Source organism: Scyliorhinus canicula, chromosome 14 (genome assembly GCF_902713615.1).
Source record: "Scyliorhinus canicula chromosome 14, sScyCan1.1, whole genome shotgun sequence".
Classification (NCBI taxonomy): domain Eukaryota; kingdom Metazoa; phylum Chordata; class Chondrichthyes; order Carcharhiniformes; family Scyliorhinidae; genus Scyliorhinus; species Scyliorhinus canicula.
Window position 1 is genome coordinate 74737218 of NC_052159.1, and position 25333 is coordinate 74762550.

A 25333-nucleotide genomic window follows, 5' to 3' on the forward strand; every position below is an offset into this window, starting at 1 on the left:
ACTACACAGATAAAGGCAGCCAGTCCTATAAAGCCCCACTCCAGGCCAAATAACACTTTCACAGTGTCCCACTGGGAGATCGGCAGACCTGTCGAGTGACTGAAGCATTTCTCATCTGATACACTACCATCTGACAGTGCTGCTGATCCTGCAACCTGTTCAGTGAAAGTCTGAAGTTTCAAAAGCAGAACAACATTTAAATAGGAAATAACAAATGCTGTGTGAGATATTTATTATTCACAGTAGAAAGCACATCTGTAATTTCCTGCAACATATCTTGTGATTGATCACAAATTGTCCACAGTTACAATTTGCTTACAGGTAATGATTATTAATAATAATCTTCATTAGTGTCACAAGTAGGCTTACATTAACAATGCAATTACTGTAAACACTTTCAAGGGAGGGTGGTTGTTTTCAGCTTATCACAGTTCTGTTGTTCAGAAGTGGTTATTCCAAAGAATCTGTAAATAAAAATACATTTTAATTGTATATTTGTTATAATTTTGTACAATATTCAAAAGTGCAAACCAATGTTATATTGTCAAGTACTAGATGCAATCTAAGGAATTAACATTTTCACCAGATTTCATTGCATTTTAGGAGCTATGTGCAGTGCAGCTGAGAATAGAGGCATAAAAGAATATAACCAATTTTATTTTATTTTTTTAAAAAGGAATACAGGACTGAAAACTATATTTTTTCCAGTGCATTCCCAGTGGAAAATCATTGTCTATCCATGTGGATGGTATTTGAGATTTGCGCGCTTGTTGATGAAGACCTCACACCTGGCAGCATGGCTTTCCATGCTAGTGGCTGTTAAATCCACAGTGGTTTGAATGTCTTCACCTCTGTTTCATTCCAAGGATCAGTTGGGGACCTTTGTGGCTCTCAAGCAGCAACACACCATTGCACCTTGCATGCCACTGATGCCTAATTTTAAGGAGAGCAAACAATATATTATAAACAGTTGGGCATGCACAAAAGGACAATGGGATTTATCTCTATTGCTGGATTCCCATGGGACCATGGGATCACTGATTATATCATGTGGCCATTAAGGCAGCCAGTGAGACTGATCAACAGGAAAGGCTTCCACGATGCAACAACAAATATATTATGCATGTGTACACTCGCTTTCCTGGCATTACAATGATGCCTTCATCCTCCAGCAGTTCTTCATATCACAGCTGAAACTCCATTGATGACTTTGAGGAGACAAGGTCTCCCTTGAAGCTATCCCTTGAAGAGATGGTTCTTCACGCCTTTATATGACCCTGAGATTGACGCATAGAGGCACTATAACCAAGAATGGTCAACAAGGTGGCAATTGTGTTTCTGAAAATGTGGTCTGGTGCTTTGACCAACTGGGTGGACCTTGCAAGGGTCTCGTGCACTGTGGTTGGCTGCTGCACTCTCCATAACACAGTCCTTCAAGAAGATGTGGGCCTTGTACAGGGTGAAGCATTGGATTAACTCACTTCATGTGGAGGAAGAGGAGGAGGAGGAGGAGGAGGATGCAGAGCAGGACAGCGTCCAGGATGTGCAGGTAGCCAGGGCAGTCTCAGGCATGCATGAATGATAAGGCATATCTAATGCAGGCACATTTCACCTGAGCGCTGCTCATTGAGCAGGATTACATGCTCTGGTACTCGCTTTGTTCTGACTATAAGATCATATTCATAAAACACACAAGGTTGAATAGTTCTGCTCTTACTGACAGTGTATGGTACACATCTCCCCAGCAGCTCAGTGTCTCCGATCGAAGACCATCGCTTCATGACATCTTCTCACTTTTGCAGTTTTGTAATCATGGGGTGAAAGCTCATGCATTTGGGATCAGGCACAGCCAAAGTAATTAAAAATTAATAATTCACATGAGCACAAATTAAAACTGCCCAAGTGAACCACTCAATACAATGGCCATAACTCTCAGCCATTTCCAAGGCCTGCTCTCCTTGTGACTGAGAGTGTGGTGCAGGCAGCCTGAACACTTGTGGCTGCTTGCACCCAAGATGCCTATGATGATTGTCCTAGTCATGGAGGTGCCGGTGGCAGCATCTCCAGATGCCGTTGCACTGGTATCAATGCAGGGCACATGTCCCTGCTGCATAGATGGTCCCTCAACCAATGCATTATGATGATGGCACCAAGTGAGGGGTGGCACCCTTAGCCCCACAAGTGACCACCTCAACCCTTTGGTGGTACTCTGGATGAAAAATGAAAATCGCTTATTGTCACAAGTAGGCTTCAAATGAAGATACTGTGAAAAGCCCCTAGTCGCCACATTCCGACACCTGTTCAGGGAGGCTGGTATGGGAATTGATCGTGTTGCTGGCCTGCCTTGGTCTGCTTTAAAAGCCAGCTATTTAGCCCTGTGCTAAACCAGCCCCTTAATTGGATAATTGAAGACGGGCACTAGCTGGGCGCAACAGGCATGCTCTCCATGCACCATCAGAACCACTAACTGGTCAGTGCTACAGCATTCTGATTACATTAGCACTTTGTCCCTGCATCTACCCAGGGTGCAATACATTATATAGCCCTCCACAATGTTTTTTTAAAAAATAATTTTTATTGAGATTTTAAAAAACATATCAAAAAACAGAAAATAACAAAAAAACAATATTAACAACAACAAAAAGAAAAACACTCTAACCCCCAAACCCAAACCCCCCCCCCCCCCCCCCCCCAGTAACTACAAAAAGAAGAAATAGATAAACACCCGGCATATTCAATCAACACATATACACATTTCTCCCTTCCCCCGAAACAACCCCCCCCCCCTCCTCTCCCTCCCTCCCTCCCCCCCTCCCCCCCCTCCCCCCCGAGTTGCTGCTGCTGCCGGCCTATTTTCCTATGTTCTGCCAAGAAGTCCAGGAAAGGCTGCCACCGCCTAAAGAACCCCTGTACTGATCCCCTCAGGGCAAATTTCACCTTCTCCAATTTAATGAACCCCGCCATATCATTGATCCAGGCCTCCACGCTTGGGGGCCTCGCATCCTACCATTGAAGCAAAATCTTCCGCCGGGCTACTAGGGACACAAAGGCCAGAACACTGGCCTCTTTCGCCTCCTGCACTCCCGGCTCCACTGCAACCCCAAAAATTGTGAATCCCCAGCCTGGCTTGACCCTGGATCCTACCACCCTCGACACCGTCCTTGCTACCCCCTTCCAAAAACTCCCCAGCGTGGGCACGCACAGAACATATGCGTGTGATTCGCTGGGCTCCCCGAGCACCTAGCACACCTGCCTTCGCCCCCGAAAAACCTACTCATCCTCGTCCTGGTCATGCGGGCCCTGTGCAGCACCTTGAACTGTATGAGGCTAAGCCTCGCACATGAAGAGGAGGAATTCACTCTTTCCAGGGCATCCACCCACGCCCCCTCCTCAATCTCCTCACCCAGCTCCTCCTCCCATTCACCCTTCAGCTCCTCCACCGAGGCCTCATCCACCTCCTGCATGACGTGGTACAACCCCTCCAACCCACACCCCCGAGAGCACCCTGTCCCGTACCCCACATGGGGGCAGCAGAGGGAACCCCTCCACTACCGCCTGGCAAACGCCCTAACCTGCATGTACCTAAACATGTTCCCTGGGGGGAGCCCAAACTTCCCCCCTAACTCACCCAGGCTCGCAAACCTCCCATCCACAAACAGGTCCCTCAACCTCCTAATACCTACCCTGTGCCAGCCCAGAAACCCGCCATCGATGCTCCCTGGAACAAACCGGTGGTTCCCCCGTATCGGGGACTCCTTCGAGCCCCCCACCTCCCCCCTATGCCGTCTCCATTGCCCCCAAATTTTGAGGGTAGCCGCCACCACCGGGCTCGTGGTATACCTCGTTGGAGGGAGCGGCAACAGCGCTGTTACCAGCGCCTCCAGGCTCATGGCCACGCAGGACGCCATATCCATCCTCTTCCATGCTGCCCCAGCTCTCCACAATATTGATTGTGTGTTGAAAACCCTGGACTATGTTGGCACACGAGCCGAATGGACTCCTTCCTTAGCTGGCCATGACTTAACACGGCCTCAGGGCCAAATTCAAGCTGCCCTGCTTGTGACTCCCGAGGCTGTGCACCTGCACCCAGCTGAGTAGGGCTGTATCTCCTCCATCCTTCAAGGTGGAGTTCCCAGTGCTGCAACTCTCATCTCCTCCTGTACACTGGTGACATGGTCTTCACCCAGTGCCACACTGTCTTAACATATTTGTGGACCCATCAATGTAAGTGTTCCTGTGTGGATGGAAGGTGCACTTGTATGGTGTGATAGTGCTGGCTCTGTGGCTTCCACCTTCCTCTGAGAAACCCAGTGATGTTGCTGCAACACTGACCAAGCTCTCCAAAGCAACTGGCCCCGTGAGTGACACAGAAGGAGATGATGGGAAATCAGTTCTGATTGCAGATGCCTCCTCAGAGCTGAAGATTCCTCATGCAGATCAGGTTTTGGCATGCTGTCCTTCTGCAGAATTCAATATCTTTTAAACTCCCCCTGGCCATTCCCATTTTTCCATTGGCCACTTCCTCATGCGATGCCACCCTCCCGATGTTGAGTGCTGCCTCCTCCATTCGAGTAGGAATGTTGCACTGGTGCACTCCTCTGCCAGTGAGCCCACTCATCTCCTGCCAGGGCAAAAGAGGCAGTGAAATACATCAATGCCGGCTTCTCTCACCAATCCCAGCCGTTTCTTTAGAGTAGTTTTCTTTAAATTAATTTACAGGATGTGAGCTTCGCTAGCTAGGCCAGCAATTATTGCCCATGCTGAATTGCCCTCGAGAAGGTGGTGGTGAGCTGCTTTTTTAGACCACTGCAGTCCATGTGGTGTATGTACACCCACAGCACAGGAAGGGGAGTTCTCCGATTTTGACCCAGGGACGGTGAAGAATAGCGATATATTTCCAAGTTAAGGATGGTGAGTGATTTGGAGCAGAACCTCCAGGTGGTAGTTGCCCAGGTATCTGCTGCACTCATCCTTCAGATGGTAGTGATTAGTGGCTTGGAAGGTGCAGTCAGAGGAGCCTTGGTGAGTTCCTGCAGTGCATTTTGTAGATGGTACACATTGCTGTTACGGACTACTGACGATGGAGGGAGTGAATGTTTGTGAAAGGGATAGAAAACAAGTGTTGTTGAAGCTGGACTCATCCAGGTGAGTGAAGAGAATTTCCTCACACTCCGGTCTTGCATCTTGTAGGCCGTGGACAGGCTTTGCGGAGTGAGGTGGTGAGTTACCCACCACAGAATTCCTAGCCTCTGACCTGCACTTGTAGCCACAGTTTGTGTATGGCTAGTCCAGTTCATTTCTAACCCTCTCAATTCTGTAGAAAAATTATATGGATTGAAAAGGCTAACTCTCTCGGCACAGATGCAGCCAAACATGCTGAGTTTATGCATCATTTTCTGTTTTTATTATGTATACCATTAGTCTGGTTCAGTTCCTGGTCAATGGTAACCCCCAGGATGTTGATAATGGGGGTTTCAGCGAAGGTAATGCCATTGAATGTCAAGGGGTGATGGTTAGATTCTCTCTTATTGGAGATCAACACTTATGGCATAAATATTTCTTGTCACTTGTCAGCCCAAGCCTGCACTTGGACATGCACTGCTTCAGTATTTGGGAGTTGTAAATGGTGCAGAACATTGTGCAATCATGAGCTAACAACCCCACTTCTAACCTTCATTGGAAGGATGATCATTGATGAAGCAGCTGAAGATGATTGGGCCCACAATACTGCCCTGAGGAGCTCCTGCAGTGATGTCTTGGAACTGAGATGACTGACCTCCAACCACAACCATCTTCTTTGTAGTAGGTATGACTTGAACCAGCAGTTTTCACCCCATTCCCATTGACTCCAGTTTTGCTATGGCTCCTCGATGCTATACTCGGTCAAATGCTACCTTGATGTCAAGTGCAGTAACTCTCACCTCACGCCTGAAATTCAGCTCTTTTATCCACGTTTGAACCAAGGCTGCAATGAGGTCAGGAACTGAGTGACCCTGGCTGAACCCAAACTGAACGTCAGTGAGCAGGTTATTGCTAAGCATTACTAGCGGTGTTGCTAACCCCTTCCATCACTTTACTGATGATCGAGAATAAACTGATGGAGTGGTAATAGGCTGGGATGGATTTGTCCTGCTTTTTGTATACTAGACATACCCGCGCAAATTTCCACATTGCTGGGCAAATGCCATTGTGGCTGTACTGGAACAGTTGGTCAGGGGCATGACAAGTTCTGGAACATGTTTTCAGTATTATTGCCAGAATATTGTCAGGGCCCATAGCCTTTGCAGTATTCAGAGCCTACAGCTGTTTCTTGATATCATGTGGAGCAAATCAAATTGCTGCAGGACAAGGGGACACTTGGAGGAAGCCAAGATGGATCATCCACTTGGCACTTCTTGGTGAAAGTTGTTGTGAATACATCAGTCTTATCTTTTGCACTGATGTGCTGGGTTCCGCTATCACTGAGGATGGAGATATTTGTGGAGCCTCCTCCTCGAGGAAGTTTAATTGTCCACAACCATTCATTAAAAATGTTTTTTTTTAAAAAAAGAGTACCCAATTCTTTTTATTCCAATTAAGGGACAATATAGCGTGGCCAATCCACCTAACCTGCACATCTTTTGGTTGTGGGGATGAGGCCCATGCAAACACGGGGAGAATGTGAAAACTCCACAATAACCCGGGATCGAACCTGGGTCCTCAGCACTGTGAGGCAGCAGTGCTAACCACTACACCACCATGCTGCCCAGTCCACAATCATTCATGAGTGGATGTGGCAGGACAGCAAATCTGATCCGTTGCTTGTGGAATTGTTTAGCTCTGTCTATTACTAGCTGCTTATGCTGTTTGGTGCAAGTAGTCCTATGTTGTAGCTTCACCAGTTTGACACCTCATTTTTAGATATGCCTGGTATTGCTCCTGGCATGCACTCCTGCACTCCTCATTGAACCAGAGTTGATACCCTGACTTAGCAAAGTGGGGGATAGCCAGGCCATGAGGTTATAGATTCTGATTGAATACAATTCTATTGCTACTGATGGCCCACCTCATGGACGCCCAGTCTTGAGTTGAGAGATTTGTTTGAAATCTCTCATTTTGCGAAGTGATAGTGCCACACAACACAATGGGAAGGTATCCTCAATGTGAAGATGGGACTTCGCCCATGCGCAGATGCATCTGTAGCAGGCTAGTTGAGAGGATGAGGTCAAGTATTAGAACCATTGAATTCCATAAAATTCCTGCAGTGCAGAAGGAGGCCATTCAGCCCATCAAGTCTGCACTGACCCTCTGAAAGAGCACCTTACCTAGGCCCACTCCCCTGCTTTATCCCCATAACCCCACTAACCTGCACATCCCTAGACACTAAGGGTAAATTTAGCACGGCTAATCTACCTAAACTGCAATGTTTTGGACTGAGGGAGGAAACCGGAGCTGCTGGAGGAAACCCACACAGACACTGGGAGAAAGTGCAAACTCCATACAGTCACCCAAGGCCAGAATTGAACCTGGGTCCTTGGCACTATGAGGCAGCAGTGCTAACCATCCAAAGTATGTTTTTCCCTCTCAGCTATGTCCTTATAGGACCCAGCCAGCTCGGTCTGTGTTGCTGCCGAGCCACGATTGGTGATGGACATTGAAGACTCGAAGACTCCACCGAGAGTACATTGAGTGTCCATCCCACTCTCACCAAGTGGTGTTAAACATGGGAGTCCTGACACATAGCTGAGGGCCGACAGTATGTGGTAATCAGCAGGCGGTTGCTGTATTTATGAGTGCTGTCAACTCCTCAGTAACGTTTATCCTGGAGATGCATCTCTCCCATGTTCAGTAGCAACGTATGCCCTCAGGCTGTTCAGTCGATCTGCTTGTGCTGCAAAACTGGAGGCCAGTCTCTGGGGGTCGCATTGCTCTTACTTTGCCAGGACAAAGGTCATTGATCATCTTACGGTACTGAACCCACATCCTCCTCAACACACTGTGGCTGCTCATTGCTCTGTCACCTCCAGCTGGAATATTTGTTCTGGCTGGGAAGCCTTCTCCTGCCACTCTCTGGGAACAAGGTACCTTAATTATCTTTCACCTCCTCCACCATCATTACAACACAGCAGCCACAATGGCTGATGTCATCTCCTTAAATTGGGTCCACACTTTGCACCTCTTGTATCGCTCCCTAGCCCAATCCAGTCAATTGTAACCAATCTCTGAGAAAACTGCATCTCGTGACTGCAGTTATATAACACCGGCAGAGGTCCGGCCCCTTAGGTTGTATGATCTACAGTTTAGGGACAATTTGTACACTGTTCCTGCATTATGAACCCATATACACCATTGTGACAACTCAAACTCAGTTCACAATCATTTCAAGGGTAACTTTGGATTTAAACCTAGCACCCCAAAATGAATGGATAGTGTTTTAAAACACTTCAACATCCAATCATAGATGTTTACAGAAGGAAACAGGTCCTTTGGCCCAGTCTCCAATAAATACATTTTTGTTTGTTGTAAAGTTAAAAGAACTGTATTGCAATAAATTGGCTTTCTAATTCTACTCCACCAGGGAAAAATGTTCATGAAATTACCTTTCAGATGATGTTTTGTATATTGTGAATACACATCGAGAGTTCTTCCATTACGAGGCTGGAATTAGCAACATAAAATATAATGACCAAAATGTGTGCTGAAAAACAAACATTCACTTGCAAAAGACATAAGCAAGCTGTAATATTACTATCATATCTTATAATTGCATCAATATGACAATGTGACAAGCCTAAATGGCCTTAAGAGCTACCCTTCAACATTAAATCATGTCATATGTAGGTAATCTTTCACACAATGCAGAAGAAAAGCATTAAGATACACTATTTAGCAAAATAATAGACCTGTTTTGTACAGGCTGTTGTTTTTGAAAAGATAAGATTTTTTTTTTTAAATCAATAGATGTTGGGTCATGGGCCCTGACAATATTCCAGCAATAGTACTGAAGGCTTGTGCTCCAGAATTTAATGTGCCACTAGCCAAGCTGTTCGAGTATAGCCACAACAGTAGGATCTACCGTTGCAATGTGGAATATGGCCCAGGTATGTCCTTTGCGCAAAATAATAATAATATTTATTAGTGTCACAAGTAGGCTTACATTAACACTGCAATGAAAGCTGGACAAATCTAATCTGGCCAATTACCACCCATATCAGTCTACTCTCGATCATCAGTAAAGTGATGGAAGGGATCATCAATAACATTATCAAGCAGCACTTGCTTGACAATAAGCTGCTCACCGACACAGTTTGGGTTCCGCCAGGGCTACTCAACTGCTAACCTCATTACAGCCTTGCTTCATACATGGAGAAAAGAGATGAATTTCAGGGGTGAGGTGAGAGTGACTGCCCTGGACATAGAACATACAGTGCAGAACATACTGTGCAGGAGGCCATTCAGCCCATCAAGTCTGCACCGACCCACTTAAGCCCTCACTTCCACCCTATCCCCATAACCCAATAACCCCTCCTAACCTTTTTGGACACCAAGGGCAATTTAGCATTGCCAATCCACCTACCCTGCATGTCTCTGGACTGTGGGAGGAAAATGGAGCACCCGGAAGAAACCCATGCAGACACAGGGAGAACATGCAGACTCCGCACAGACAGTGACCCAGCAGGGAATCGAACCTGGGACCCTGGCACTGTGAAGCCACAGTGCTAGCCACTTGTGCTACCATGCTGCCCCAAAATACATAGTCATACTGAGCACAAAGTGGTTTGTTAGACGTCAGTCAACTCAGATACAGGATATCACAGCAGGTGTTCCTCAGGGTAGTGTCCTAGGCACAACCATCTTCAACTGTTTCATTAATGACTTTCCTTCAATCAGAACATCAGAAATGGGAATGTTCACTGATTATTTCACAATGTTCAGCACTCTTCGTGACTCCTCAGATACTGAATCAGTCCATGTCCAAATGCAACAAGACCTGGCCAATAAGCAGGCTTGGGCTGACAAGTGGCCAGTAACATTTGCACCACATAAATGCCAGGCAATTACTATTTCCAACGAGACCCCTTGTCATTCAATGGCATTACCATTACAAAAGCCCCACTGACAACATCCTGGGGGTTACTATTGATTGGAAACTGAACTGGACTGCCATTATAAACTTAATTTGACCTAGGACTGGATGATGGTGGATTTTGATTGAGGAGTAACTTGTTAAATCTTTTGTAAAAATCAAGTTTTGTTTGTAGGTTGCACTTAAATGAAATCTAGAGTTTAAACTCTAAAGTTCATAGCCTCAAGTAGGGTTTTAACCAGACCTGCACTGAAAAAGCTGTTGGGTTTAGTTAATAAAGGGCAGCTCAACTGGTTCCTGTGCAACTGACTCAACTAGTCTTTAGTTTGGCAGCATATAAAGCCAACCAACAGTGTGGTTTAGCACTTCACTGCAACTTAGAATAGAGTGCTGGGTGGGCAGCACAGTGGCACAGTGGGTTAACCCTGCTGCCTCACGGTGCTGAGGTCCCAGGTTCGATCCCGGCTCTGGGTCACTGTCCGTGTGGAGTTTGCACATTCTCCGTGTTTGCGTGGGTTTCGCACCCCACAACCCAAATATGTGCAGTCGAGGTGGATTGGCCACGCTTGATTGGAAAAAAATGAATTGGGTACACCGACTTTATTTAAAAAAAAACAATAGAGTGCTGGGAGTTGGGTAATTCAGGGAGTTAAGGAAGGGAGGGGAAGAGGTGCTTTTTTGCTTTCTAACTTCCTCAGCCATCAGGAAGCGATCTTATTCTGTTACAGGAGAATAAGCTAGTTATTTGGTAAGTATCTATTCCAAGGTTGAAAATAATATAATAACCGGCGGTAAGGTTCATAAAATATCTAATTGAACAAAATAATTAAATAATTAATTAGAATACATGAAGGATGGCATGACAGGTGATGTTTCATAGCTGCAGTATGCGAGAGCTCCTGAATGCCAATTTGATCCAGGTTAAAACATGTCTGCAGTAAGTGTTTGAAATTCGAGCAGCTTCGGCTCAAGAATTTGAACTACAGACACAGCAATCCATTGGTGAGGGGGAATCTGAACTCTTTGTATCAGGAGGCAGTCACACCTCTTGGGACAAGGCCTATGATTTGGTCAGTGGTCAGGAACAGAAGAGAGTTCTACATAGTCAGTATGAGAAGCTTGGCACAAAATTGAAAAGCAAAACCTCAAAAGGTCATAATCTCTGGATTATTAGGGTTAGGGTTTTGGCAGAACAGGGGGTAGCACAGTGGTTAGCACTGCTGCCTCACAGCGCCAAGGACCTGGCCGATTCTGACCTCGGGCAACTGTGTGTCAAATTTGCATGGTTTCCTCCGGGTGCTCCGTTTTCCTCCCACAATCCAAAGATGTGCAGGTTAGTGGATTGGATATGCTAAATTGTCCCTAGGTGGGGTTATAAAGATAGGGTGCTGTTTCAGAGGGCTGGTGCAGATTCAATAGGCCGAATGGCCTCCTTTTGCACAGTAGGGATTCTATTAAAAGCAAATTACTGCAGATGCTGGAATCGGAAACCAAAAAGAAAATGCTGGAAAATCTCAGCAGGTCTGGCAGCATTCTCACTCCACAGTATAAATATTTCCCACTTTCTCTGTCTTTAGCTTTGACAAAGGGTCATCTGGACTCGAAACATTAAGGGTGGAATTCTCCGCTCCCCACGTGGCGTGGGAGAATCGTGGGAGGGCCTCCCGACATTTTGACGCCCCCCCCTATTCGCCACCCCCCTTGGAAAAATCGCCGCTCGCCGTTTTTCACGGCAAACGGTGATTCTCCGAGCCCGATGGGCCGAGCGGCCGGCCCTTCACGCCCATTTTAACACGGCAGCAATCACACCTAGTCGCTGCATTCGTGAAACGGGCGGCAGATGCCCGTTTGGGGCATCCAGGGGCCCGATTGGGACGGGAGCACCGCGACTGTGCTCCAGAGGGGACAGGCCCGCGATCGGTGCCCACCGATCGTCGGGCCTGCGTCCATAACGGACGCACTCTTTCCCCTCCGCTGCCCGGCAAGATTAAGCCGCCACGTCCTGCCGGGTGGCGGTGGAGAAAGACGGCACCGCGGGTTTGTGTCGTCTGCGCGCTGATGTCATCCGCGAAGCACCGTTCGGGCGTCTTTTCCGGCGGCCGAGATCGCGGCCGGGAACGATGGGGGCCCGCTCCTAGCCCCCCCGGGTGGGGGTGAATTAGGTGCGGGGAGCGGGCCCCGAGGCCGTCGTGAACCTCGGCAGAGCTCACGACGGCCTCCACGATTTTGGCCACCAGTGGAGAATTCCGCCCTAACTCTTTTCTCTCCCTACAGATGCTGCCAGACCTGCTGAGATTTTCCAGTCCTTTTTTTTGGGTTCTATGATTCTATTACCTGAGCCACATGTAAATTGGCATAGGACTAATCATACAAGGGAGATGAAGTGTGACTCAAAAGACTAGTGTCGGACAAGTGGGTTCTGGTTCATGGGGAACAAGCACCAGTACTGGGGAAAGTGGGATCGGTACCATTGCGGTGGTCTACACATGAACAAGGTCCCATAATAAGGGAAGGAGAGGGGATCTGAAAGTAAACAGTGGGGACCAGGGTTCAAATTCTGGAAAATGTGACACGTTTGATGTACTGTATTTGTCTTTTTGTTTAAGGAAGGATGTAAATGCATTGGAAGCAGATCAGAGAAGGTTTACCACACGAATAACTGGAATGGGGGAGTTGCCTTATAAGAAAATGTTGGACAGGCTAGGTTGGTATCTGCTGGAGTATAGGAGTGCAAGAGATGACTTGATTGAAACATTTTAATTTTACGTGTTTTTAATTGGTATTTTCCAGTTTTTACAGAGTAACAGCTCAAGTGTGTCTGATATTTACAAATAAAGTTGTTTCTAATTTACACAGCTTTTTACATGTGGTGTGTCTTCCCTCATCTTCTTCCCTCCCACCTTCTTCCCCTAGTTGCTGTGGAACAGGTCTTGGAACAGACTGATGAATGGCCCCACGCTTTGTGGAAGCCCTCGTCAGACCCTTGGATGGTGCACTTGATCTTCTCCAGGTGGAGGAATTCCGAGAGGTCTGCCAGCCTGTCTGAAACCTTGGGTGGTGCTGCTGATCACCAGCCGAGAAGGATTCTCCGGTGTGGGAAGTAAAAGCTAGGGCGTCCACCCTCCTCCCCATATGTAGTTCTGGCTGGTCCAATACCCCGAAGACTGTCACTCTCAGGGACCGTTCTAACCACAACCTTGGAAGTAGCCTCAAAGAAGGCTGTCCAGAACCCTACAAGTCTGGGGCAGGCCTAGAACACGAGGGTGTGGTTGGTCAGGCCTCCATGGCACTGTTCACATTTGTCCTCCACCTCCGGGAAGAACCTGCTCATTCAGGATCTGGTTAGCTCTGGGCACCAGTTTGAAATGTTTGAGGCTTAGCCTGGCACAGGAAAAGGTGGAGTTGTCCTTATACTCAGTGCTTCGCTCCAGAGACCCCAGCCCACTTCTGTCCCCACTTCGTCCTCCCATTTTCGTCTGGCTTCGTCCAGTGGTAGTTCTGCCCTATCTACCAACCGTCCGTAATATGTTCCCACAGATTCCCCCCCTCCTTGCTGTCCATGTTTATTAGTTCCTCCAGTAGTGCATCTCTTGGGCCCTGGGGTATCTTGCCGTCTCCTTGCAGAGAAAATGTTTAATTTGGAGGTGTCGGAATTCTTGTTTAGTTGGCAGGTCCAGGCCCACCGTCAGCTCGCTCAAGGTCACGAATCTGTCTACTATGTAAAAGGTCCCTGAACGCTAACTTCCGCCCATCCTGCCTCTAGATTTTTTATGTGGCGTCAATCATGGCTGGTGGGAACCTGTGGTCGCCACAGATGGAGGCCGTGGGGGACATCCTAGTTAATCCGAAATGCTGCCTCATTTGGTTCTATGTTTTCAGAGTGTCCGCCACTACTGGGCAGGATGTGTACTTTGTTTGGGAGGGGGCTCGGGGGGGATCGGAGGGTCATTCCCTTGCAGGAGGACTTCTCCAGAGCCTTATCCATTCCATGTTTGGCTCTCGTATCCATCTCCTCACTGTCTCAGCTGTGACTGTCCAGTGGTAATACTGTAGATATGGCAGGGCCAGACCTCCCAGGTTTTCCTCCTTTGCGGTGTTGTCTTGGGGATTCTTGGGTTCCTGTCCCACCCCCAACACAAACGCCTTTATCTATTTGTCCACTTTGTGGAAAAATGCCTTGCGGATGAAGATCTGTATGGCTGATTGAAACACAAGATCCTGAGGGATTTTGGCGGGGTGGATGTGGAGAGGATGTTTTCTCTTGTGGGAAAATCTAAACTAGGTCACAGGTAAAAATAAAAGGACGCCCATTTAAAACGTGGATAGATTCTTGGTAAACAAGGGGATGGTAGATTATGGGGATTGGCAGGATGCAAATTTCAGGTTACTATCAGATCAGCCATGATCTTATTAAATGGCAGAGCAGACTCAAGGAGCTGAACAGCCCACTCTTGCTCCTTTGGTTGTGCATTTGTTTAAATACTATAGCTACAAGAACAAGTCAGAGCCTCGTTGTGGGAAACACATTGAGAACCATCGCCTTTCCTTGCTGCTGACTATTCCACTCCACTCCCCCACTGCTGCAACCCCACCCTGTGATCTCCTGTCATCACTCCCTGTGGCCTGGGATCTAACAACGATACTGGGCCTTAGGCGGGTTTTGACCCAGCATCAGGCACCACCGTTGCCTCCTTAATGCACCAACATTCAATAGAGCCGACAGCTCCCGGCAGGGAGGACATCAGCCCCGCCGAGGTCCTGGATCCCAGGGAAGGCCCACCGTTGTCTACTTTACTTGGAGGTATTCTCAGATAGATCATTTTAAAATCAAAACTAGATATTAAGAAGCCTCTACTCAAACCATTGCCTGTCTCCCTGAAATTTGTACTACTGAGCATTATACTCTAATTGGTATATCAAATCAGACTCAGCATTTGTTCATTATCAATTCAAAGTAGCTTTTTGGTAATATTAGAAACTTCATGTAGGACACGATTCAGCGACCGCGTTGCGCCTGGCATGGATCCGGGCATAACGGGTGAATCATGCAAGTGCCCCAAATTGGGCTCCACGTTGGGCCGATCAAGAGTCACCCGACTGGCTTCGCCCAGCGCAATCTGGCTCATTTAAATACCCGGACACTGGATTCACCCATCGCTTAGGAGTCAACGGCCGCACCTGCAAGATCTCGCCAGGGTGCCGTTTAGTACTGGACTACACAAACATGGACCAAGCGTAATGGCACCTCAGGGAGTCTTGGAGGCCAGTAGAAACCCCTGGTGGTTGGGGCAGGGCAGGGTAGTACCCTGGTGCTCACCCAGGCACACTGGAACTGCCAGCCTGGCACTGCCAGTGTAGAAGTGGCACTGCCAGAGTGCCATGTTGGCACAGCTGGGGTCTGGGCCTGGGGGGGGGGCCTTGCCAAGGTTGCAAGGGGGGGGGGGGGGGGGCGTCAATAAAGTATGAAGGCCTGAAAGGGGAAAGAATCAGTGCTGCCGTTCAAGACAGCACCTCTATTTGCTTGCCAGCAGGAAATCGACTAAAGTGTAGCCTCAGAGAGGGGCAGCACAGTGGCAGAGTGATTAGCACTGCTGCCTCACAATGCTAAGGACCCAGGTCACTGTCTATAGAGTTTGCACATTCTCCCCACGTCTGCATGGGTCTCAACCCTACAACCAAAAACGACGTGCAGGGTAGGTGCATTAGTCACACTAAATTGCCCCTTAATTGGGAAAAGAAATGAATTGGGTAAATTTATTTTTAAAATAGGAGTGAATACAGTGTTGAGTGCCTCAAGGTGATGAAGCCAAACTAGGTTGGTTGTATTTGGGTACTCTAAATTTATTTTTTAAAAAGTGCAGCCACAGCGGGGAGAAACTCAAGAGGCCAAAGAGAAATACCGAAGTGCCGTTGAATAGAGCGGTGATTCTCGGCGCTGAATTGCACCTATAGTTTTAAAAAATACTCATTTTTAAATAACGGACTGGATTCTTTGATCCCCCAGCTGCGATCCGCGGTGCGCCGTTCGCTGGCAGCAGGATTATATACGCCTCCCGCTTGTCACTGGGATTTCCCATTGAAGCCATCTCATGGGTAAACCTGCAAACTGGGGGCACTGCCAGCGGGAACAGAGAATCCCCACAGCAGGAGAATTCTGGGCTCGATGTTCTTGTTAAAAAAAACAATGGCACAAACTTGATATGAGAAACAATATTGAGTACAGCTAATCAAGACATGTATCGTAATGAGAACATCATCATAAAAAGATAATGGAAGAAACAAATGCATACTGAATCAAGAGATCTGTCCGTTCTTCTTTCAGAGAGCTTTGGAGCAAGATGCAGTAACGGGTGCACAGCAGACAACTGCAGCAAAAGGACATGATAAACGGCAGTGAACATTCAGCCCTGGTATATTTTTTTGTCAGATAAACCGCTGCTCAGATTTAGCCTAGGGACAGATTCTTTAAGGTTTACTGACATCAAAGATAGCATAATTATTTAAAAGCATAATCTTCATTCTTAGAGAAAGGGGTCTGTTTTAATACTTTTATGAACTAATTTGCTCTTTTATATGGGTCCAGAAAATATTTTTTTACTAATGGTAAGGGAAGTAATACTGAGCAGTGAAGTCATTTAATTCCTTCCAGGCGAACAATACGACAATATGAAAACACAGATATTTGAGCACTAACAAGACATTTTACTGTGTTAACTGAAAATACTTACTGTATTCTTCAGACGCGGTTTGTGTGTTTTGGAGTAATGAAATAAAAACTGTATCGGAGAAAAACAGGACTTACTAATGTACAATGAGGCTAATTTCACAATTTTAATCTTTAAGTAAAATCATAAAATATACTTACTCTTTTAGACATACCCACACTATCACCACCCTAGAATGGGTGTAATAATACAACATTTGGTAACTAATTAGTTACAGTAACAAAGCTTTGATTTTGAAAATTAAAAAGTGGGAATTTAGATAACTTTAATGGATTAATGTCAAATACTCACCTCAGTTCTTGGCATATTTTGTCGGATAGCATTGCAAAATTCCATAACAAACTTAATGAGCTGAAATAGAAACATTTCATATGTATTAATTTTTTAAAAAATAAACATTTTGAGGTATTTTTGGTATTATAACAACACAATAAACAATGTACATGAAACAATAAGCATAGTGCAAAAGCTGTCTCCCTTCCTTACAGATCCCACCCTTATTAACCCCCTACTCTAAGCTAAACTAATCCCCCCCCCTTCTGACGATTAATTTTCCGCGAAGAAGTCGACAAACGGTTGCTACCTCCTAACATTATTACTTCCCTTACCATTAGTGAACCCTAACATTGACCCTCTCAAGGCGAACTTGATTTTCTCCAAACAGAGAAAGCTAGCCATGTCCGATAGCCAGGTCTCCAAATTTGAGGGCTTTGAGTCCCTCCAAGCTAATACTATCTGTCTCCGGGCTACCAGGGAAGCAAAGGCCAGAACATCTGGATCTTTCTCCTACTGGATTCCCAGGTCTTCTGACACCCCGAACATCGCCACCTCTGGACACAGCGCCACCCTTGTTTTTAACACCATGGACATGACATCTGCAAACCCCTGCCAAAATCCCCTAAGCTTCAGACATGCCCAGAACATGTGGACATTGTTCGCTGGTCCTCCCGCACATTTTGCACACCAGTCTTCCACCCCAAAGAATCTGCTCATCCAGGCCACTATCATGTGAGCCTGGTGAACGACCTTAAATTGTATCAGGCTGAGCCAGGCACATGTTGTGGACGCGTGGACTCTACTCAACGCGTCTGCCCACAGACCATCCTCTATCTCTCATCCCAGCTCCTCCTCCCACTCGCGCTTCAGCTCCTCGGTCTGCGTCTCCTCTGACCCCATAAGTTCCTTGTAAATATCAGAGACGCTCCCTTCTCCTACCCACCCTCTGGAAACTACTCTGTCCTGAATCCCCCTTAACGGTAGGAGCGGGAAGGTTGACACCTGTTTATGTAGGAAGTCCCGCACCTGTAGATACCCAAATTTGTTTCCCCTCGCCAACCCAAACTTCTCCTCTAGCGCCCTCATACTCAGAAAGCTCCCCTCTATAAACATATCCCCCATCCTCAATCCCTGCTCTCTGCCATATCCGGAACCCCCCATCCATACTTCCCGGGGCAAACCGGTGATTATTACAGATTGGGGAACAGACCGATGCTCCCTCTGCTCCCACATGTCTCCTCCATTGCCCCCAGACTCTCAGGGCCGCCATCACCACGGGGCTGGTGGAGTACCGTGCCGGCGGGAACGGCAGAGGCTCAGTTACCAACGCCCCCAAACTGAAGCCGCTTCCATATGCTCCCATGCCGACCCCTCCCCCACCACCCACTTCCTCATCATGGCTCCTGATCGCCGCCCAGTAATAGTTACTAAAATTTGGCAGCAGCAGCCCACCCTCTCCCCGACCATGTTCAAGCATTACCTTCCTTACCCGCGGGGTCATGCCTGCTCAGAGATCACTTTGTTGACCCGTTTTTAAAAAAGGACCTCGGCATAAAGATGGGGAGACATTGAAACACGAACAGGAATCTCGGGAGGACCATCTTCTTCACCGTCTGCACACTCCCAGCTAATGACAACGGGAGTGCGTCCCATCTCCGAAACTCTTCCTTCATTTGGTCTACTAGCCAGGCCAGATTTAACTCATGCAGCCGGTCCCATTCCCGTGCCACTTGAATGCCTAGGTACCTAAAGCTTCCCCCTACTAATCTAAACGGCAGCTCTCCCAATCGCCTCTCCTGTCCCCTCGCCTGGACCGCAAACATCTCACTTTTCCCCATATTTAGCTTATACCCCGAAAACCGGCCTAATTCCCCGAGAATCCTCATGATTTCTTCCATTCCCTCTATTGGCTCTGATACATACAGAAGCAGGTCATCCGCATAGAGCGAGACTCTGTGGTCCTCCCCCCGGACCAGCCCCTTGAGGCTCTCAGAGCAATTGCCAACGGCTCTATAGCTAGCACGAACAACAGTGGGGAGAGGAGGCATCCCTATCTCGTCCCCCGGTGCAGTCTAAAATAGTCCGATGTTATCCTATCCGTCTGTACACTTACCACACGAGCCTGATACAGCAACCTGACCCAGTCAATAAAGCCCCACCCAAATCCGAACCATCCCAGCACCTCCCCCAGATAATCCCATTCTACCCGATCAAAAGCCTTTTCTGCATCCATTGCGGTCACTACCTCCACCTCCCTACCTTCCGGGGGCATCATGATCACATTTAACAACCTTCTTACATATGCCACCAACTGCCTACCCTTAACAAACCCCGTCTGGTCCTCCCCAGTAACGTCCGGATCACAATCCTCAATCCTGGAGGACAAACTTTTGGCCAGCAGTTTGGCATCCACATTCAACAGGGATATCGGCCTGTAGGACCCACACAGCTCTGGGTTCTTGTCCCGCTACAGAATCAGCGAAATTGTGGCCTGTGACATCGTCGGGGGGCAGCACCCCTCTTTCCCTTGCCTCATTGAACATCCTCATCAACACCGGCCCCAATATCCCAGAGAACTTTGTATAAAACTCCACTGGGTACCCGTCCGGCCCCGGGGCTTTACCCGCCTGCATGGCCTTCAGACTCTCCACCATCTCTTCCAACCCGATCGGGAACCCCAGCCCTTCTACCAGCTCCCCGTCCACCTTTGGGAAATTCAGCCCCCCCCCCCCCCACCCCCAAGCAGTGCCTCATCCTCCCCCCCCCCCCCCCCCCCCCCCCCCAGCCCCGTAGGGGGTTCCGACCTATACAGCCGACTGTAGAAATTCCTGAACGCCTTATTCACCCCTGCTGAATCTCCAACCAGGTTCCCATCTCCGTCATTTACTTTCCCTATCTCCCTGGCTGCCTCCCTCTTTCAAAGCTGCTGTGCAAGAATTCTGCTGGCCTTCTCTCCATACTCATGGATCGCCCCCTCGCCTTTCTCCGCTGCTCCACCGCCCTCCCGGTGCTAAAACAAGCCGAGCTCTGCCTGCAGCATCCGACATTACCTTAAAAGCCCTGCCACTGGAGTCTCCGCATACCTCCTATCGATCTGTAGTATCTCCTTTACCAGTCGGTCCGTCTCTGCCCTGTCCACCTTCTCCCTATCGGCCCATATCGAGATCAGCTCCCCTCTGACACCACCTTCAGTGCTTCTCAGACCATCGCTGCTGAAATTTCCCCTGTGTCGTTGATCTGCAAGTACATTTCCTCAAGCACTCGCACACCCCTTCATCTGCCAAAAGTCCCACATCTAACCTCCAGTGCAAGCGCTGGTTACTGTCTTTATTAACCTGCAGGTCAACCCAGTGTGGAGCATGGTCTGAGATTGTGATTGCCAAGTACCCAGTGTCCACCACCCCTGCCAGTAAGGCCCTGCTCGAAATGAAGAAATCGATCCGGGAGTACACTTTATGCATGTGTGAGTAGAAGGAGAACTCCTTCACCTTCGGCTGCCCAAATCTCCTTGGATCCATCCCACCCCCACCTGATCCATGAACCCTTTTAGTTACTGTGGTGGTATGACTAGGAGGTTTACGGTACCTATCTGCCATTGGTGCAGAGCACTCGCTGCCCATTGGCTCAGGTTGGTCATGCGCCTCTGCTGATTGGTTGAGGCTAGTCATGTGACTGCTCACCCATTGGCCGAGAGGCAAGTAGTCCCGCCTACGAGATGGGGGTCTTAGAACCCGTAGGACCCGGCAGTCGGCCTTTCCCTGTAAGTCGACTGTTGGGCCCACAACTAGTTGATTAAAGCCTGATATATGGAACTTCTTCATGACTCGAGTCCAATTGATGGTACATCAGTTCCTTTGCCATTGCTGGCACCCTGCCCGTTTGAGCTTGACCGGTCCAAGCCAGGGTCAATAACTGTGTTGAAGTCCCCTCCCATGACCAACCTGTGCGAATCCAGGTCCGGCATCTTCCCCAGCATCCTCTTTATGAACTCCATATCATCCCAATTTGGCGCATACACATTTACTGATACCACCTGATACCCAGTTTTCCACTGGCCATAATGTACCAACCTCCCACCTTCTAAACTATTCTACCCGCCTCAAACACCACCCGCTTATTGATCAGGATTGCGACCCCCTCTAGTCTTCGAATCCAGTCCAGAGTGAAAGACCTGACTGACCCAGCCTTTCTTCAATCTAATCTAGTCAGTTACTCTAAGGTGCGTCTGCTGCAATATTACCACGTCCGCCTTCAGTCTCCTAAGATGCATCAGCTGCTCCGTTCACCGCTGGGTTGACAAACTAGAGGTCCGGTCCTCCGCCATGCTGTCTCCTGCTGCAGCTTCAGCCCAAGCCTTCCCTGTCTTTCTGTTCCTGCCTTTACAAGCACTTCTAGTCCTTCTCTCCATGCACCAATGTGGGAATTCAGTACACAATCGCCTCGGTCTTCAGTTTTACAGTTCAAGTCCAGTAGAAAAATTGGTGGAAAAGGTCCAAAAGTCCGACGCGGGCGGGAGCCACCAAATGTGCGATTTACTCCTTCATAGCCCGAAGAATTCTTCATATGTATTAATTAGCATGAACACAACATTAGTGTAGTTTGCTCCAATATTGTTTTGGTCTTGGTCATTTCCTTGCACCTAAATTGTTGGCTATTTGGACAATGATGTGGAGATGCCGGCGTTGGACTGGGGTGAGCACAATAAGAAGGCTTACAACACCAGGTTCAAGTCCAACAGGTTTGTTTCGAACACGAGCTTTCGGAGCACTGCTCCTTCTTCAGGTGAATATTATATTCACCCGAGGAAGGAGCAGTGCTCCGAAATCTAGTGTTTGAAACAAGCCTGCTGGACTTTAACCTGGTGTTGTAAGACTTCTTACATTTTAGACAATGTAATTATCCAATTCATGCATCATTGCTATTCAGTATTGGAGAATATAAATTGGCACTGAATGTCAGGCGGAGCAGAATATTCTTTTCCTCTTCTGCCTCAAGATGAAATTTCCTGCTAATCCAAAGTTCTCTTTCTGGTAGCTAAGAGCAGTGAAACCATCTTGTATTATTTTTGTGCATATTCAATACAAAAGGATGTGATTAGTGGAAAATGAAATATGTGCATTCTGGGGATTCAGGGACAGCATCAGATTTAGAGAATTGTTTTATTTATTCTATCCCAATGTTTATTCTCAGACAAACACTGACTCAGTATGATTTTTAAAAAAATATCTAGCTACCTCTCAGTGAGATTATTAAAATGAAAAATGAAATGAAAAATCGCTTATTGTCACAAGTAGGCTTCAATGAAGTTACTGTGAAAAGCCCCTAGTCACCACATTCCGGCGCCTGTTCAGGGAGGCTGGTACGGGAAATAAATATAATGCTGATTGAGAAGTTCCTCCTGCTGATTAGAAACTGATGCAATTGTCCTGCTAAACCCATTTTACCTGGGACTCTTCCAGTAGACTTTGGGCAAAATGATCAGACTTGCAGTGGAGGCGAGGGAGGGGGAGAGATGTAGAGGCTGGTGGTGGCAGAGGCTCAGGACACCTTTTCTCAAAAAAGTGGGCTTTGCCAGGACTATTTAATTCAGTCAGGGCATTAGAATGCTGCTTCTTTGAGTTCCCTGACCAATCACAAAGAGCCAGCATGATGATAATGATTAACGTAGCTGGCAATGGAAGAATTTCTACCTGAAGGGATCCCGACTGGGCACAGAATGGCTGCATCCTATATAATTTCTCGGAAAGCAAGACATTTGGCCTTGATTTTGCAACTTATTACACTCTGGTAAAATGCTGGCTTTTGTTCCAAGATGCTGCACATGGCAGCAGTGAAATCCTGCGAAATCCCGAGGCTGCTGAGGCACTGCTGCTCCGATGAGTTGGAAAGATCCTCTCGGTCTGTAGACCCTGCACTTGAGATATTGCCTCCTTTGAGCTGAAGCTCTGTGTCCCTCCCGTCTGAGCAGTGGATCAGCATGTGGCTATGGAGGAGGCAGCTGATGCTGCTGATGTTGCTCCTGCTAATCCAGGTTTTGTTGCTGATGCTGCACCTCTTGTTCCTCACCGGAAGTCCGAGATGATCCAACATTGTCTGCTTCTATGCAGGAATGAATGCAGAAAGCAACGGAGTGCAGATCAAAATGGACATGGACAAGAGTCCAAGATTGGGGAAATGACTTCAGGTGGGAGTCACCTTTAAAGTAGTGAAAGCACACTCTCCGGGCACGTCGTGTGAGCACAAGCCTTTTCCTCAGGTAAGGGAGCAGGTGTTCCGCAATGCTGTTTCACTCAATTCTTTAGAACCCGTTAAAATTCACAGGGCAGGGAATCGCAGCTGTGCTTGTGCCTTGTTGGCCCTAGTGAGTTTCATACAGCTCGGCCAACACTAGTGGTTAAAGCCAGAATGTAGGGTTTCAAGTCTGCATTAACTGTTTTTTTTTTGCATATCTAAAGACCTTCTTCACTGGTGTTTCCTGTCCTCTCCAGACATGTTCCTGTAATAACTAGAAGTGAGTGTGATCATAATGGGTTTCTGACATGTCGGCATTTTGTAGGGATTTAAATCCTTGCCTACAGGGAAAATTGCAGCCACTCGTGCCAGTTAAAATGTGGTCTTCTGATCAGAGTAGTCAGGCTCACTTCAAACCCACATTAAAAAAGTGAAAGGACAATATGCCATTTGTTGAAATAATGCACAGAATCAAGATTTTACCCAAGACCCTCTGAAACCTTCTGATGATTTGCTGTTAACATTCCAGCATTTAACATTTACTTCCTAATGGCTCAGCAAGTAAGTGCACCACTTTTTACAAAAGTGACAGAGGATGAAGCTCGATTCCATACCTCCCAGGTGAGTTCTAAGGCAGGAGGTGGAGTGGTGGAGCACAAAACTACATGGACGGGATTCCCCCCAGATCCCGCCCATCCCAACCCAGACACAATTTCACGGTTGGGCGGGCAGCGCCTCAGATAGAAAGCCTTTTCTTCGAGGCATGTAGGCGCGGGTCAGAGCAGAGTGGGAAACAGAAACAAACTTTCCTCCATCTCAGGTGGGAAAGGTGTGTGCCTCAATCCCACTCATCACTGTGATGTGATGCTGACGGGAATCACCACTGGTCCCCAAAACGGAGGTCAGATGTGATGACCATGCTGGGGACTCGGAGGCCATTGTGACCTCCTGGTGGTCAGGGACATGCTGCGGCAGTGCCCTAGCACTGCCAACAGGGCACTGCCAGGTTGACATTCAAGGAGCAGGGTCCATAGGGAGACCCATTGAATGGGCCCTGATGCCAGAGATCAATGATTGGGGTTGGTGGATTGATGCCGGCAATCACTAATGGGAGAGTTCCCGATGTCGGTGTGGGGGGGAATCTTTAAGTTCAATTTAAGATCACGGCCCCAATCTCTCTAGGGTTGGGCTTGCCGATATCTTTAGGTATTGCCCCTCACAATGACAGCATAAAACACGCTGCCCTTCTAAAAAGTGGCAAAGTGTGGGAAGATCTCGATAGAAAACCTGGCTGTTTCTCCGGCGAGAAACACGCAGGCTTTCAGCCAGAACCTGACACTTTAACTTACACATCAGGTGGAATTTCCCCAAACAATGGCACTGTTCCTCTTCACTTCTGGAGGAAAAAGAGAAGGGTAACAAGCAGTTCTACTGAATGCCAGGGAATTTCAACACAAAAAAGGAGAAGTGTGTGTGTCAGTACCCCGCTTCACGGGAATATTGACCACAGCAGACATTTTTGATCCTTCCAGAGAAACAGTATCATTTGATGCATGAGGTTTACTTAGGAGATAGTGAGGGAAATCAATGTTCTCCTGTGTCTCATTGCGCACCGACACCACTATCTGTGTCACTCTGAAAGTTACTATGGCATTCATTATTTTTTGCTTCCAGAAGCTTTTAAGAGACCACAGAGGACAAGGCTAATATCTGCTGGTCAACAAACCTTTGTTGCATTCGGTAAGTCACAGATACACACAGGCAAAGCACAATACCTTCGCACTGGGCAAAGAGCTGTGTGTTTTTTTATAGGGACGTTAAGACTCAGCAGCTATTCAATATCTTATCCAAATACTTATTCATGTAATGCGATCAAACGGTAGCAAATGTCAAAAGAATGTTTGACCATGTTTTTGTCAGAAGGGAAACAAGATTTGTAGTTACCAGCCTTGAACTAACAATAAGAAACAAAGCACTTATTTTATTGCAATTAAAATATCTCCAGGAAGTAATTCATCAGACAGGTTATAGTTAA

The 25333-nt window shown here is 47.5% G+C and overlaps 1 protein-coding gene across 1 annotated transcript in view; it reads right to left on the reverse strand.

Annotated features, from left to right (window-relative positions):
* Positions 1-227: 227 nt before the first annotated feature.
* The window catches only part of LOC119977693 (neuromedin-S-like), a 47346-nt gene continuing 22240 nt past the window's right edge, over positions 228-25333 (reverse strand). The window contains exons 4-9 of the mRNA XM_038818874.1: positions 17083-17142; positions 16932-16961; positions 16795-16842; positions 16357-16431; positions 8580-8637; positions 228-464 (exon numbers count right to left, since the gene is read on the reverse strand). Of these exons, the coding sequence (XP_038674802.1) occupies positions 451-464; positions 8580-8637; positions 16357-16431; positions 16795-16842; positions 16932-16961; positions 17083-17142 (285 nt within the window). The 3' untranslated portion in view covers positions 228-450. The remainder of the gene's footprint in view (positions 465-8579; positions 8638-16356; positions 16432-16794; positions 16843-16931; positions 16962-17082; positions 17143-25333) is intronic.